This window comes from Amyelois transitella, chromosome 19, assembly GCF_032362555.1.
Source record: "Amyelois transitella isolate CPQ chromosome 19, ilAmyTran1.1, whole genome shotgun sequence".
In the NCBI taxonomy this organism is placed as follows: domain Eukaryota; kingdom Metazoa; phylum Arthropoda; class Insecta; order Lepidoptera; family Pyralidae; genus Amyelois; species Amyelois transitella.
In genome coordinates this window covers 7541925-7558505 of record NC_083522.1, presented here as the reverse complement: position 1 = coordinate 7558505, position 16581 = coordinate 7541925, and the positions used below count along the sequence as shown (strand labels likewise).

At 35.3% G+C, this 16581-nt stretch overlaps 1 protein-coding gene across 5 annotated transcripts; it reads left to right on the top strand.

The window, feature by feature from the left end:
* The first annotated feature begins 193 nt into the window (after positions 1 to 193).
* Positions 194 to 16369, top strand: LOC106132689 (1-acylglycerol-3-phosphate O-acyltransferase ABHD5). Of its 5 annotated transcripts, XM_013332180.2 has the most exons (10): positions 194 to 408; positions 546 to 652; positions 1815 to 1862; positions 2735 to 2811; positions 7971 to 8177; positions 8476 to 8650; positions 9283 to 9477; positions 9955 to 10032; positions 12566 to 12752; positions 13858 to 16369. In XM_013332180.2, the coding sequence occupies exons 2-10, from the start codon at positions 567 to 569 to the stop codon at positions 14005 to 14007; spliced, it is 1203 nt and encodes a 400-aa protein (XP_013187634.2). In that variant the 5' UTR covers positions 194 to 408; positions 546 to 566; the 3' UTR covers positions 14008 to 16369. The 5 variants fall into 5 exon arrangements, with proteins under 5 accessions (XP_013187634.2, XP_013187636.2, XP_013187635.2 ...); XM_013332182.2 differs by lacking the exon at positions 546 to 652; XM_013332181.2 differs by lacking the exon at positions 1815 to 1862.
* Positions 16370 to 16581: the final 212 nt, after the last annotated feature.

The following is a 16581-nucleotide window of genomic DNA, read 5'->3' as shown; positions in this document are numbered from 1 at the left end:
GTGCAATAGTACAAAAAAGTAGTAGTTTTTTAGTGCAAAAAAGTATTTTATTTCCTTTGTTACATACTTATACGAATATAAATATAATTAGTTCAAAATGCATTTTTTTTATAACAACAAGCGGTTGTGAAAATACAGCTGCAAACGAAACGTTAAAGTATTTCCGGTTCCGTTCCGTCAATCATTCTCAACTCAATGTCATTGTGACGGTTCTCGTTGCGTTTTGTATCAGTTTTTTTCAGACAGCAGAAATTGTTTTACGTATTTTTTGTTTGGTTGAGAATAAAATAAATTCTTGAAGTGTATCAAAATACATTTGTAAATTGATCATACGTGATATGTGCTTAGTGAACATTAAGTTTGTGGCCAAATGGGTAGTGAACTAAACATTAATACGTGTGAGACCAGGTATAATTTTCATTATTTACTTATTTCGGCTTTTCTATTGCGCAATTGCTGTATCATTGTATCATGCTGGGCTTAAAATAGCTTCATGTTTAATTTGAAATTATTCTATTTTTCATTTAATGTTTCTCCTTTTGTAGGTTCACAGAAAACTATTTGTTATGCCAAGAATCTTTCTGCCATGTTTCCTTTGGACTAAATATATTATTTTGCCAATCATTTATCATGTCATTATCGGCATCTTGAGGTAATTTTACCGCTCAATAGTTCATTAATTACACTGTTGATTTGGTATCCACTAAGACTAATCAAATGTAGCTTTAAATTGTATTTTCATTTGTAACTAACTATGAACTCAAGTAATGGAATTTATTTAGGTATCTTTAGATTCACTATCATTACATAGGATTGTTGCTTGACGACTAAGGTGGGTCATATATTTATTTTTGAAAACCTAAATATGAAATACTTTTGCAAGTTATGACAAACAGTTACACTTAGTTAGTTTTTGTATTTTATGCTGATGTCTATTCAATACTTATTTTAAGGGAACAAAACTTTGTGGTTACCTACAAAATTAAGGATTTATCATATTTTTTTTGTGGTTTCCTCATATTGCATCATTCACTGGATATAATTATGAATTGAACAAACACATACCTACTGTATCCTTTCAGATATTAGGTGCACCACACAACTCTAATGGGATTCATCAAGCAAGTTGTTGTGTTGTCTTGATGTTGATGTGATGCCTGTTTTTCTTTTTTTTATTTTATTCATTTTTCTGTCATACTTTTTTTGTGATATCTGTGTGTTTTTGTAAGAAATATTGTTTATTTACTGAGTGATGAGTGGTCCCACGTACCCATGTTTAATGTGAATAGCAATTGTAAATAACAAAAATTTAAATAGTATTTTACCTTCCATTTTACATCAATAATATTATTCTGTGAATACAATTTTTTGACATTAATTTTTAACATAAGAACCCAAGTTTCATTATCATATTAAATTAAAATATTCATCTAAATGGGTTTCCAGGTCATAAAGTTTGTTACTTCTTAAACACAAGTTTACAAATCAAACACATACACAAAACTCCAATTTTATAATGTTACCCTTGGATTAACCAAGAGATTTTATAGAAATGTAGGTGTATTCAAACTTAAAAGAAATACAGAATACAGCTATTTTTGAAATTCCTGTTTCAAAATTATATTACCTAGCGACCTATTTATAGATATAAACCTCCCCTCAGAAAACCCTCTTTCCAACGTTTCAAACAGAAACCAAATCTGTCCACAACTTTCTGATATTAGCACATACCTACATACAAAGAAAGAAAATAGGGAGACCTAATAATATAAAATAAATGGTTAATTGAGTATCCTTTATGTTTGGAATTTCAGTGTAGTAAGCAGGACATGGATTGGAAGTATTTTTGCCATTATGTGGAAGTAAGAACTGTTCTAATTTCCAATTAATGTCTTAGTGCTATTTTTATTGCACTGTTATATTTTAATTTGCACTACATGTCACTATTTATTCTAATGACACAGAATTTTTAAATTTGTGCTATTTCTTTTATATGTAATTAACTGTTATGACTAAATAGTTAGTCAATTTGAATTATTGTATTTAATTCTTTCTATAAATATTCAAGCTAAAGTTGTCAATCCATTTTTGACAAGTACAGTGAGAATCAAATATACACTGACTTATTAATTAATGTAAATGTGGTGAAATTTCTTTGCTGTATCATGAATAACTATTCAGAATAATATAGACATTAGAAGTAGTAAATAAAAGAAAATGTGTCGTTTCAACTGCTGGTAAATAAAAACCATTCACCATACAATCTTCATATTGCATTTCAATTTTATTTAGCAGATTTATAAATAAAACGTTAAAGGCGACTAAGGCTTACAAACTTGGGATTTCTTTTGAGGCGATAGGCTAGCAACCTGTCACTATTTTAATCTAAATTCCATCACATATGATATATCTGAATGTGGCCAATCTTTTTGAGACTGTCGGCTCTGTCTACCGCGCAAGTATTATAGACGTGACTATATATATGTATGTTATAACTACGCAGAAAACGCCATACGTTGCAAGACGACGACACATAATTCTTACAGATTTAAATATATATTGTATCTCTATCGTCTTATTATTTTGTTTTTTTTTTTTGCCAATAACAGTCAATCATATTCATGTCCGCCTTGTGCTACTGTTATTAATTTGCATATTCATAGACAATGTGTTAACATGAGGTGACATATTGATGAGATGAGATTTTTTTTTAAATATAATTTAACTGTTTTAGTTGGACCGGGGGATGGTTCAGCTGGACTCGGCAGTCAGATGAGATGTTAAGGAACGTTGAGAAAAAAATATTGTCATGTGAGTATTTTGTTTTTTTTAATAATTTTCAGTATTTCAATGTTTCCGTTCGAAACTATTTGTAAAAGAAAAAAATAAAGGATTCTTTATGTTTTCCTCTTCTGGGCGTTTTGTGAAGCCCAGGGTCTGTGTATAACCACGATCCCAAATTGCGTACATATATACACATACACATAACAGTCACAGTCAGCCAGATTGCATTTATGAAAGAAGAAAGTTTAGTTAGAATGTTAGTCTCGGCATACCCCTCCAGCAAAGAGGCGTAATGTTTGTATAATAGCGGGATGATTTTTTAAAGCTGAACTTGGCTTTTCAGTCTTTCCGAGACTGCTGGCCCTGTCTACCCCGTCAGGGGTATGTATGCGTGATATTATGTATTGTTACGGATTTTGGTGTCAGAAGTGGGATGCGACCTACAGTATGTTTTTTTTTACATTCTTATCATTGGTGCCTAAACAATTTGTGGTTGTACTCGTCGTACAATTTGTGATTTGTCATTTTGGTGAATTAGCACTGGTTATCACGCAATCTACCTCTCATGATATGACATTCAAAATGATGCAATAATGTGTAAGAATACTGAATCATGATAATCTAACTAATTTTGTATTCACGCTTTGTTGACTAGTTAACAATCCTTTAAACCAGATCCAAATTGCAAAGTTTTTGTTATAGTACATTCTACGTGGTTCTATCTATGAATTTTATTTATTAAACATATTTTGCTGAACTTTGCTGCGTAGAGAAGGCCTAAACGATCAAATAAATCATGACATTCTGGTGAAAGCTTATATTAGATCAAAAGTACCGTTAACCGACCCTTCCATTAAATATGTGACCACTGTAGTATGCCGATGCCTTGCGGTGAGAGAAAAACATCGTGAGGTAACCTGCTCAATCTGGCGACTATGTCAACCATGATCTAATATGTGTTAGGTTTCCCTTAGAAGGTTGCGGACGTCAGAAAGTAGTCAAAACCTGACTTTCTCAATACTTGTAATCATGGTCAAGAATGCGCACCTCGGGCTCTTCTCCAGAGCGGTGAGACGCCAGGAGGAAGACGCCAACCAAAGTATGCAGGAATCGTGCTATGTAAAAGTCAGAGAAAAAGATGTGATCTTTAAGTAACTAAAATTTTATAACTAAGTGTGGATCTGTCTAACTAATATTATAGTTGCAAAAGTATGTTTCGTACCTCTAAACATAAAAGTAGTATTATATGAAATTTTTAATACATAAAGTGTGGAGTGGAGTAGGTACCTACATCCACCTAGATACTTTAAACGATTCATTTTAATGATTCTTACTCCTTATTACATCATTTCGAGTTATATCATATCATGCGAAATCGCGAGATAATTCCAAATGCCAATTCACCAAGTTGACATCTACCGCCACATAGGCACCGGCTCCAGAAATTGATGTAGATAGTTAAGATACCAATTTGATACTAATCGCGTACGTACGACGTATTATTATATTAATTTTCAATTATTTAGTATTTTTATAAAAAACAATCCAAATCCAATGTCCAAATCCAAAATTGTGCAAAAGCTAGTTTCCATATACAATGTATATATAGTAGCTGCCATAAATACGTAATATATAAACTCGTGGTTATCCCTTACAGGGTAGACCGAGTAAACAGTCGCGAAATACCTGAAAATCTACGTTCAGCTGTATAGCTTAATGATAGAATTGAGATTCATGACAGTTGTTAACCCATATATATGTTAAATGAAAATGCGGTAATTTTCAGTGGCAGTCCCCCCACATCGCACCGTATAGTTAAACACTGTGGGGCCTTTTATTACTGCTTCCTTTCTTTTAAACCAAATGGTCTAAGTTTGCTTCCCTGCATTAGCTATGTTCTAGTTTGTGTTATTGTGTATTTTAGTAGGGTTCCTCAAGCACGTTAGAACTACCTACACATCGCCTCATCGATTTATAAACGACAATGTAGTGACATGCTTAAGGTTAGGACTTTAGATAATCTCGCTGTAAATTGAACCTTGTACGCTTGTTGTATAATTGTCATTTGAAGTAGCATTTGAAGCAGATCACACACTGAAATATAGTTATTACCCTACCACGTCCCAGTAATTTTACTAATACTATTAAACACATTTTCGCTTAATTGACTGTTGTGATCTGAGCAGTAAAAGAAGCAGCTGGTACACAATTTTCATATGCTTTTTTCAATATTTTTTTCACTTTGTCCCATCTTCGGTATTCTGAGTTGTAGTAATTATATTTTGTTTAATCGTGATCGTTTAATTATGAAACATATGTATGCTATCATAAATTTTATTTGAAAAACGTGACTGCAGAAATAGTGTAGTTATTTTTATTTTCTTACAAAATTATTATCACTTGTACCCGGAAACAACAGTTGCACCATGATTATCTAAGTGTGTCGTCATTCTATATTGATAAAATAATCTGCAATATCTCTTTACATTTTCATTGTTTTATCGGAAACTATTCTTGAAGCGACAGCAGTAGTTCTTATGTTCTGGCGAGTAATCTCAAAATTGCCACGTCATGGCAAAAAAACGTACGTAGATTATGTTGATAAGTTCCATAGATTATTTCGTAGTAGCTACGATTGCGGTGATGTCACATCTCATGTTTCTTACTTAAAATAAAAAACTTCATACAAAAGAGTTTCAAGCGAAACACTTCGTCAAAAACTGAAGAATCTTATTAATCGATGAAAATTCTCTCACAAATTTTTGCGTGTTCCAAGTTGTACTATAGTAGGTATTACAAATACTACTCTGTCAAGAAAGTAGCAGGAAAAGATCAATAATACACAAACTGTTTGTTATTCATCCAAATTTATTTTATCACCTTCAAAATATGCTCCTTTAGAAACGATACACTTACGCAAACGAATAATCCAATCATCAAAACATTTTTTAAACGCTGTTTCCGGAATTGAGGTCAGTTCTCGCCGCGAATTCTCTTTTATGTCTTCTACCGATTGAAAACGGGTGCCACGAAGTGGTAATTTGAGTTTAGGAAAAAGAAAAAAGTCGGCTGGAGCCATATCTGGTGAATATGGTGGTTGCTCGATGGTATTTGTTGAGTGTTTGGTTAAAAATTCGTTCACAATGATGACCTTGTGCGAAGGTGCATTATCATGGTGCAAAATCCAAGAATTTTCTTTCCACAAATCTGGCCTTTTTCGTCGGATTTGCTCTCTTAAACGCCGCATAACACTCAAATAATATTCCTTATTTACCGTTTGACCTTCCGGCAAGAATTCCGAGTGCACAACACCGCGATAGTCAAAGAAAACAGTCAACATGACTTTGACTTTTGAACGACTTTGGCGTGGTTTTTTCGGTTTCGGTTCAGTTGGAAGGCGCCACTCCGAAGCTTGTTGACTAGTTTGCATGTCAAACTCGTAAACCCACGTCTCGTCACCAGTAACAATGCGTTTCATGAATGTTGGGTCGGAATTGACTCGTTCTAGCATGTCCTCAGCGACTCTCATGCGATTGAGTTTTTGAAAAAAATTCAGGTCTTTTGGGACTAGCCGAGCGGCAACATGTTTCATACCCAAATTATTAGTTAAAATGGTACGGATCGACTCGTGAGATACAGAAAGTTCGGTGGCTATCTCTCTCAAAGTTGAATGAGGATTTTCAGTCACTATTTCCTTCACTTTTGCGATGTTAACTTCAGTTGCAGACGTTGATGGCCTACCAGAGCGAGGCAAATCTTCCATCACATCTCGACCGCTTTTGAACGCTTTGTACCACTCATAAGCACGAGTTTTTGATAAAGTCGATTCACCGTAAGCCTTCTGTAACATTTTCAGTGACTCCGAACACGATATTCCATTGGCAATGCAAAATTTAAGACAAACTCTTTGTTCGATGTTTTTATCCATTATGAAATTAGCAATACACACTAGATATGATATAACTAAAAATAGCACTGTATTTAATGTAAACAACAGATGCAACTCAAACTCCGCGCCAAAATGGAAAACAGTTGTGCCAATCTAACAACAACAAAAAAAACAAAAATTTGAATTTGGAACCATAAATAAATAATCCATTCCCGATACTTTTCTGACTGAATGTATATTTTTTAACTGAATAATAAAATTTCATTCCAAATTCAAATTAAAATTTTTATTTGCATTTTAAAATAAATACTAGTTTGATTTGGATTCAGTTTGGCACAGATATACTTTTTGCCCTGAAAAATTCGCACATTAATCGCATTTTGACCTTAAAAATTAGTTAGATAAAATACACAGATTGAAATATTCATTTTGTTATCAAAATATCCGCAACCCGGACTAACATACGGAACGTTCCGTGACGATAACAAACTTTCTACTTAAAAAGATAAATAATTTGACATCGAAGGTACGTTGGGTACAATTGTGAAGGTCGATACTAAATTAGTCATTAATTATTTAATAAACTATAGTTTATAGTAGACGCATTTATGTTTAAGGGCAAAATTCAATAACAAAGTTACAAAACGTGAGTCATCGTGATGACTTTATGTTTCACAAGTTCATAGGATCATTATCATCTTTTGTCTTTATTTTTTAAATGTCGTGACTTGGCATATTTGTAGATATGGATTTTGTCTATTGTTTCGTTTTATACGTATGTACAGCTTTCATACTAGTCTGGCAGTTAACAAAAAGCAGCTTCCCGCACAGATTATAATAGTCAAGAAAAAGACAATCCAGCCCCCGTAGCATGACACGCGCGATACAGTTTTTATCGCACGAAAAACTATCGTTGTCCCGTTTCACGTCATAATAGAAAGCGAAACGGAGATAGTTTATCGCTCGATAAAAACGGTGTCGCGCGTGCCATTCTAGAAGGGCTGGTAGTGTAACACTGTCTTTGTAATTTTATCCCAGGCACAGAAATTAATAATCCAATGCTATAAATAAAATATGTACCTATTGTGTTATAAGCCTATATGGTGTTATAAGCCTACATAGTCGTCACGTAAAATAAAGAATTCTTGTTTAACGTGATGGACTAGCGACCAACTTGGGTTCCTGTCGCTGTCTCTGAATTTCAATTCCATCCTTGGACTTGTACGTTTAACTTCTGGGGTTTAAGCTAAATAAAGGATTGTTTCTTCTATACCTATAAAAATATGGTTTGTTTCAGGTTTGAAAACTGTCTATAAACGTTTTTACGTAGACATCGGGTCCGTAGTGGGCCAGGGCGATAAAATATGGACGATCTCCCTCAACGAAGATTCTCCGAAGACGCCCCTAGTTTTGTTACATGGCATGGGCGCAGGGCTGGCGCTCTGGTGCCCTAACCTCGATTCCCTCGCGGCAACAAGACCTGTTTATGCTATTGATTTACTAGGTAAGATTTAACTTTGCTGCCATCGTGTATTTTATTTCTCTAGCCTTCGTATTCTAGACTTACCGAAGACAATGTTGTCGCTACTTTGCATAGGCGCAGGGCTGGCGCTCTGGTGCCTTTTCTTGCAAAATGACAAAGCATGACCTTAGAGGTTTTAGGAAAGTAATTACACTTGATAAATCCGCCCTTGCACTAAATTCCGTTTCTGTTATCTTGTCCTTACTTCAAAGTTTATATATGACTACTTAGTATAAGATTTTCATAAATGCTTTAATTAACAACAAAGTTTCTTTAATAGGTTTCGGCCGCAGTTCCCGTCCAAAGTTCGGCAAAGACGCCGACAAAGTAGAAGCACAATGGGTCGAGTCCGTCGAGGAATGGCGGCGGGAGGTCAAGCTTAATAAAATCATCTTGCTGGGGCACAGTCTCGGTGGATATATCGCTACCGCTTATGCTTTGAAATACCCTGAAAGGTAAGATTATAAAGACAAGTATCGGTGGTGATGCATTGGATTATCCTGGCGAAAATATAATGGTTAAAAAACAATATGGTTCATTGGATCGTCCTATCGACTGCGCCAAAAGACGATGGGAAGTAGGCATAATGGTTTGGGTCAATTGAAGAGCGGGTCCAACTCAGCCACATCATTTTGCTAGGGCACAGTCTGTCTACTATAGCTCTACTGCCTATGCCTTGAATTCCTATACATACATAAAATCACGCCTCTTTCTCAGAGCGCTAGAAAGATTACATCTTTCCACTCCCATTATAAAAGGAAATTAAATTTGATTGTATATCATGTGACATCATACTACAACAGCTGTTTCATTTGCCCTCATTTACGTATCGTTCAAAGTTTATCAATGATTCATTGTGAGGGCTTATATACATATATTCTCCAGCCACTAATGCCCTACGACATATTTTATTTAGTTTCAAACAGTATTGTCCATTATACTCTCAATACCTTTTTTTCATAGAAAACCTAAAATCACAGACTCGTTAAAGCTTAAGCTTATACCGGCAAAGTAAAAATTAGTAACGAAAAATATTTGCTATTAATCAATCAATAACGCTATTCGAATAACAAAATTTCCTACACAGAGTGCGCCACCTCATCCTGGCGGATCCGTGGGGGTTTCCGGAGAGACCTTCAGACGTGTACGAGAAGTACCAAGTGCCTTTATGGGTGCGCGCTGTCGCCGTAGCGGTCCAGCCTTTGAACCCTTTGTGGCCCGTCCGCGCAGCCGGGCCCGCGGGAAAATGGCTAGTCAGCAAGACAAGGCCTGATATATCCAGGTAAGAGTAATGATTGAAGTGTAATGCTGTATTACTACTTTCCTTGCCTCAATTTTGTATGTGATCCTCTTATTGTCAGGTTGGCTGGAAGAGATCCCACTTAGGGATAACCCCACCTTTGTAATGTAGGTACTCATTTGGTGAACAATAAAGCATTTACTTACTTACTTTTATAAGTTACACCGATGTCCCTACGCAGAAGTGAAATTAGATCAAGTTGCCGTGTGGTACCCAACACTTTACAATATGACCACTCCATATCTTTCCTATGGATGTCGTAAAAGGCGACTTAGGGAAAGGCTAATAAACTTGGGACTAGCAACCTGTCACTATTTAATCCATCCAAATTCCATCATTGGGCCATGCAGCTGAACATGGCCTTCCAGTCTTTTCAAGACTGTTGGCTCTGTCTACCCCGCGAAGGATATATATAGACGTGATTACAAATTATTGTTAATATGTTTATTTTTTACACAGGAAATATGTGAATTACGTAAAGGAAGCTGAGACAGTTATACCGGAGTACATTTACCAGTGCAACTCACAGACGCCCAGGTAAGTCTGTTTTATATTTATATTCTGAAAAAGTAATATTTGTTACCCCACGTACTTTAAAGCATTTATTTTTATAATAATTTGAGTGCGTTTGACCTCAATCTGCCTGGTGGTAATCAAGATGGGCCCTAAGACGGTGCACGCAAGATCAAATAATGCCTATTCACTCTTGCCTTAAAAATAACAACTCCGACGCCTAGTGATAACTAATGCATCATTAAACTTAGTTTTTAAGTAATTTATTTGACGTCAACCAATGTTGTTAAACCATACGTTTTGACAATTATTAAGCGATATATAGTATCCTACAGTAATGAATAAAAATTTTGAATCAAATATCCTAAAGACTTTAAAAAATGACCTTAAATGCCTTCCCTTATCATTTCACATCATGTATAAAATAATATTCATGATGTTATTAACAGTAGGTACCGGAACTTTGAAACCAACAGCTGAGATTAATTTCGGAATTATCCCCGATGATAAGGACTTCAGGAGGGTCCTAAGAATGAATTAAATCAAAATATTTTAGACTGCTTCTGATAAAAATCTATGTCACTCAGATAGAATAGATCTTCTAATTAGGCTACATTTGCATCTGGAAATTCTTACAAGACAGAAGGCCAGGCCAAAAGTTTAAATAAATAGGTAAATATTTATTATCTAAGTGTAAATGGTGCACAAAAAATATTTTTTTAAGGCACTACTGACCTGCGACATGGCTGATAATTAGTAACACGTTATCGATCTCTACCATATTAGCATATACTGCGTTCCTGTGGGAAAGTCTTAGAAAGAAACGAAGGCAACTTTCATCCAAATGGTTAAATATGGAATTAGGATAGGCGATGGACCTCTATTTTGATAATTCTTCCTCTTGACATCAGCTGCCCCCGCGAAAGCATGGCGCACGCGACGCCATTTTCATCGCGCGAAAATCTATTTCGCTTTTTATTATGACGTGACACGGGACAACGATAAAATTTTGTTACTTTCCCTCGGGATTTTTGGTAGTCCCTTCTTAGTGCACCCCTAGGGGCGAAATAAGTATTTAGAAAGACAAAGAAACAGTTACCGAGACTACGCGAGCAGAGCCGCCGACAAAAGCTAGTCCTATACATAGGTAATAATAGACACGTTCAATAAGTTACAGTGGCGTCGTCCACACCGTAATTACTATTTCGATAACCGCGAACATTATCTATCTTTATCAGGTCCACGAAATATTAACTAGATATCGAACCGTTGTGACGTACCTACATTATGGTATTAAATGGTCTAATTCCGCGTTGTTATTTGTGTTTTATATGCTTCGATCAACTTTATACTCGTACAAGATTCATCAGAACAAAATCAAACATTTTAAAGACTTTTACTTTTTACTTTTTTTATTGCAATTTTAGAACGGAATGACGATTTTGTTTGATTCAGATATTTTTTCAGTAGGATTTATGAGTGGGGTATATAAGTTCGAGTTTTGTATGAATAACAAAAACAAAAATTATTTATGTCCGCGCTTCGACTCGTGTCCAGTCAACGGCAGAATAACGAGACCCTTTGAGTTTTGGTTTGTATACACAAGGAGGTGATTGATGTTTTTTTTTTCCGTTGAATGAAAAAAAATTAGGGCAAACAGCTGAACGTGGCCTATCACTCTTCTCAAGACTGTTAGAGATTGTCTAAGCTGAAGTGACGCGCCCCACTACTTAATTAGTTTATTTAGATGTGTGAGTGCAAATATTAATGACGACACTTCATCTGTGTGGTAGCGTCGATTGTTCAGTGAACTACGATCTGCACGTGAACAATACGGTCGACTTGTCGGGCGATAAATCCGACCACGCTCGCTCTATGGAGCAGCGACGTCATATTGTATGAAACAAAACGTCCTCTCCTCTCGAACGTTTAAGTTCAACTAAACTAGTTGGGCAACAAAATTCAACAAATTTGAGAAAAACAGTTTGAGCCTAACCGGCAAATGAACGATTGATGTTTAGGTGTATTGCGTCCATATTTGATATTTGCTTGTGTGCGTAAATACGAAGGTGGGGCGCGTCACTTCAGCTTAGACAATCTCTAGCTCTGTTTACCACGCAAGGGCTATATATACATACACACACACATAAAATCACGCCTCTTTCCCGGAGGGGTAGGCAGAGACTACATCTTTCCACTTGCCACGATCTCTGCATACGGGTTTCGGGTACTCTTGACCTGACCCTTTGCCAGGACGTCCTTAATTTGATCAAGATACGTTCGTCTAGGCCTTTCCACTCCGACCTTTCCCTCCACACTCTCCTTGTATATCTGCTTTATCAACCTGCTTTCATTTTCCTTTCCCGCGGGATTTTTGGTTGAAAGCAAGGGCTACAGATGTGATTATATGTATGTATGAATGAAAAGAAGCAGTTGGCACACAATTTGGTTCTTTTTTTTTCACCACCACTATTAGATCCGCCTACCTCGTAAACATTGAAGGCGTAATATAACATTGGGCAAAAATAAAAACGAGTAAATAAAAATAATATTACAGCGGAGAAAGTGCGTTCCACACTCTAATGCACGGGTTCGGCTGGGCGAAGAACCCCATGGTGCGACGCCTGGAGCAGTTGGACCCGTCGCTCCACGTCACCGTGCTGTACGGCTCCCGGTCCTGGGTGGACAACAGCACCAGCCAGGTCTTGTCTGAACATAGACAGTCCAAGAACACATATGTACAGGTATGTCAAGATATAAGTGTAGGAAGTATATTGACAAAGTTAGTTATTCCTACAGAAGATAGAAGGTAAAAAGAGGAGAGAAATAATCAGTTTACAATTATTATATTATTGAACATAAAATATAAATATTTGACGATAAAAATTATATCTGTCATTTTTCTAACTAAACAAAATCGTGGCAACCGTTGCTATGGCGTATATGAAGAAGGTTCCTACATATGTGTAGCTAAAAATGTGATACTGCGGACCACATACCAAGTTACTATGCATGGGGCACTCATCTTTCTTTATCCTCGCGTAAATTTTGGTTACGTATTCACCTCTCCGGAGAGCCCGAGATGTGCCTTTGATCAGATCCTTGGATAAGCGAGTCAGGTTTTTACACAAAGCGACTCCTATCTGACTTCCGCAATTTTTACAGCGTAACCTACATAACCCGTATTAGATAATGGTTACACTTTGATGCAACGCCTAGAGAAGCTGGACAGATAAGGGGTAGACAGAGCCAACAGTCCCGAACAGTCTGAAAGGCCGAGTTCAGCTGTATGGCTTAATGATGGAATTGGGATAAATAATATTTGTTAAAAATTTATAGAAAAGCGATTTACGTCGGATATATGTATGCAAATATCTTTCGTCTCATTAGTAGTCAGACACCGTGTGACTCATAATGTACATAAAACTATGTTAAGTTCAAATGCCACGGCCGTGTCATACATTACACCAACATCTTATGTAACGAACGTCATAGTGTTAAGAATGTGTTGAATAATATATGTCTGTCACTTAATGTGTGATTGACTGAAGAACACTGTATGTATGAAAGATCGACTGAAAGAATATACAAAGCCGTGTGGTTTCTGGCACTTAAAATATAACCTTTCTATATCTTTCCCATGGATTTCGTAAAAGGCGACTAAGGGATAGGCTTGTTAATTTGGCATTCCTCTTGCAGGCGATGGGCTAACAACCTGTTACTTTTTGAAACTCAATTCCATCATAAAGCCATGCAGCTGAACGTAGCCTTTTAGTCTTATCAAGACTGTTGGCTCTGTCCACCCTGCAAGAAATATAGACTATTTCTATTGGAAATCTATCGTTTCAGGTAATCAACGGTGCTGGCCACCACGTGTACCTTGACAAGCCTGATCTTTTCAACAAATACGTTCTCGAGGCGTGCTCCGTAGCGGACAACACCCCCGACGAGCGTCCCACAGGGGAACCAGAAACCACTGAGGAATCCACCACCTCTTGATAGCGCGGAGAGATAAACAAAGGAGTATACGTTTACGTTGCATAGTACGATTCACAGGGTAGGCAAATTCACGATTGATAAACGACTGTGTGTGTGTGGTTTTTACATGATTTTAGAAACGATAAGCACTGTTTAGAATACACGTCCGAATAATGCGTAGAGAGGGGCTTTCAATCAAAAGACAGTTAACGGACGCAAAATCTTATTGAGATTTAATCGCAGACATTTTCACTCGGCTGAGATTATTTTAACTAAAAACAAGTCTTACTCTTTCCTTCACAAAAAAAAGTAATATGCAAGCAAATCTTAACTTTACTACGATGTAATCAATCCTGAATTTTTCTAATTGAAGGTACGCAAACTCACGATTGATAACTTATAATATGTTTAATTACGGGCGTAAATTTTTACTGTGATTTTTATATGTAAGTCATTGTTTGATATCATTCTAGCCAATCAGAGCCTACATTCATCCCCATCAAGAATGGATCAATTGCATGGGAATAATCGGTCTAAAACAAATACATGCTTTGCATGATATTAACTGACAAATGTTCTCCGTATTAAATTCACGACCAAAGAGCGTTTTATACGCGACTGTCCAAAAATGTGTGTTCGTTTTTTCAATAATTAAGTATTGTTAATAAAAGTCCTGACTTTCAAAATGTAAACATGAAAACTTTGTTTCAAAAAACCCCTTTTTTATTGCTAACCTTTTGTAACATTTGTTCGTGTAATGTAACTGCCAGTCGCTTTTATATTTTTGATGTAATGTTATTACTTATTTAAAAAAGAAGTCGCGACAATTTTTTAAGAGGTTGAACAATGATAAACTAAAGTTACGAAGGAGCGTGAATTCAATTGCCTATTTAAATCACGTCAAGCTATTTCGAACCGAATTGAAATTGTTATAAAGTAGATTATACTATACATGCTGTATATTAAGGGGTTATGCTTGTGTAGATAATTACTAAAAGATGTGATTTTATCGTGAGCGTTTTATGGTATAATTTTTTTAGTTCTACACAAATTAAGTACAAATATTTTACGGGAAGGTAAAGAATACTGAATATTTTTTCTTATTTTACATCTTTATTTGTGTTATAAGGATGACAGGTGTGATAAGGAAAAGTCAACAAGTATTTAAAGCAAAACGGTGCTTGAAAATACGTGCACTTAATTTGTTATGTCGGTAGAATTAACACTAATTTATTGAAGGCAAATTTAGTTTACAAAATGGCGTTTTTGAAGTACATCTTTGCTCCTGCGAAGCATCAAATGTGTTTTCTGGTATACATCATAGTTTAAAGCCGGGGACTAATGTAATAGGTAAAACATACTTAATATTAATTGTTCCTGCTAAATTAAAACAGAATGTAAATGAAAGTTAAATTACAAACTTCCATATAAGTAAATTACTTTGACACTTTGGCAAAACAAGACTTTTACCTCTTGCGTATGTCCCAAGATGATTGAATAAATTTATTTATGTATGTACCTTTATTGTACCTGGTCTCACAAATAACCCTTTGGATGTTGCTATCCAAAGATATAATATCTTGAGAATATTTTATCATTCATTATTTATAAGCAGGTTACGGGTAAGTTGTTTAAAGATTTCTTTATGAATCGTTAAGTTTGTAAAGAATTTGGATTTATTACAGAAAATATAAAGGCTTATAAAGGACAGATTATATTTATTTTGTAATATCCATAGAAATATACTTACTTTTTAGACCTGTATTAGATGTTGTAAATATTTTTATTGTTACATAATTTTGAACACATATTCTGTTGCAAGTAAAACTTAAATTCATGTGCCTATACATTTATTGAGTAAGGCGTGAGTTATTGAAAGAGACCTAAATAATGTTCATTCCACACAAAATTTCCTTATAACTATAAATTCTAACCTATATTCCAAGTCGCTTTCCATTTGTCGCACAAATTACATGATATATCCTCATGCTGCACTTGGGCTTAAAGCTTCGTTTTTTAAATTTATATTTTTCTTATACAAACGACTTTACCATTTTCCACTTTCAAGTGTATTCACTTCTCAATAAGCAATACGTCGTCTAAAATTATTCATGTTTCGTTTTAAAACTTTATTTTCAAATTAGGATATTAATATGTGCTACTACATAAATATTTAGAAATGAATTTTTGACATCTTTCAAACAATATACTATTTTATTTTATAGTCCAAGTGTAGCAATAGTATATTAGTAAACAGTTCTAATCTTCTTGGATGTGCCTCAAAACGCACTTTAACATGAGAATTATAGTTCCGTTGTTTATTGTTGAATGGCCATTGGCTTTTTGTACAAGCATTAATGTAAATAAAGATAATTTATTGAAATGTTGTCCTTTTTATTTAAATGACTTACCACGAATTAAAGGGGAGAAATCAGAATAAGACAAAATGAAAATCCCACACTGTACTTGAAACTATAAGAATGAAGTGTCGTCATGCGTCATAGTGTAAAACATGCAAATAAAACTCCGAATTGACGTGTAATATTACGTGTAACTTAACAACTTTGAAGATTCGACTCATTCTGGTGGGTACCA

Coding starts and splice junctions, on each gene's coding strand:
- LOC106132689 (XM_013332180.2), top strand. CDS start 567: ATGCCAAGAATCTTTCTGCCATGTTTCCTTTGGACTAAATATATTATT. Junction 2,812..7,970: donor TGAGAAAAAAATATTGTCAT/GTGAGTATTTTG, acceptor GGTTTGTTTCAG/GTTTGAAAACTGTCTATAAA. Junction 8,178..8,475: donor TTATGCTATTGATTTACTAG/GTAAGATTTAAC, acceptor TTTCTTTAATAG/GTTTCGGCCGCAGTTCCCGT.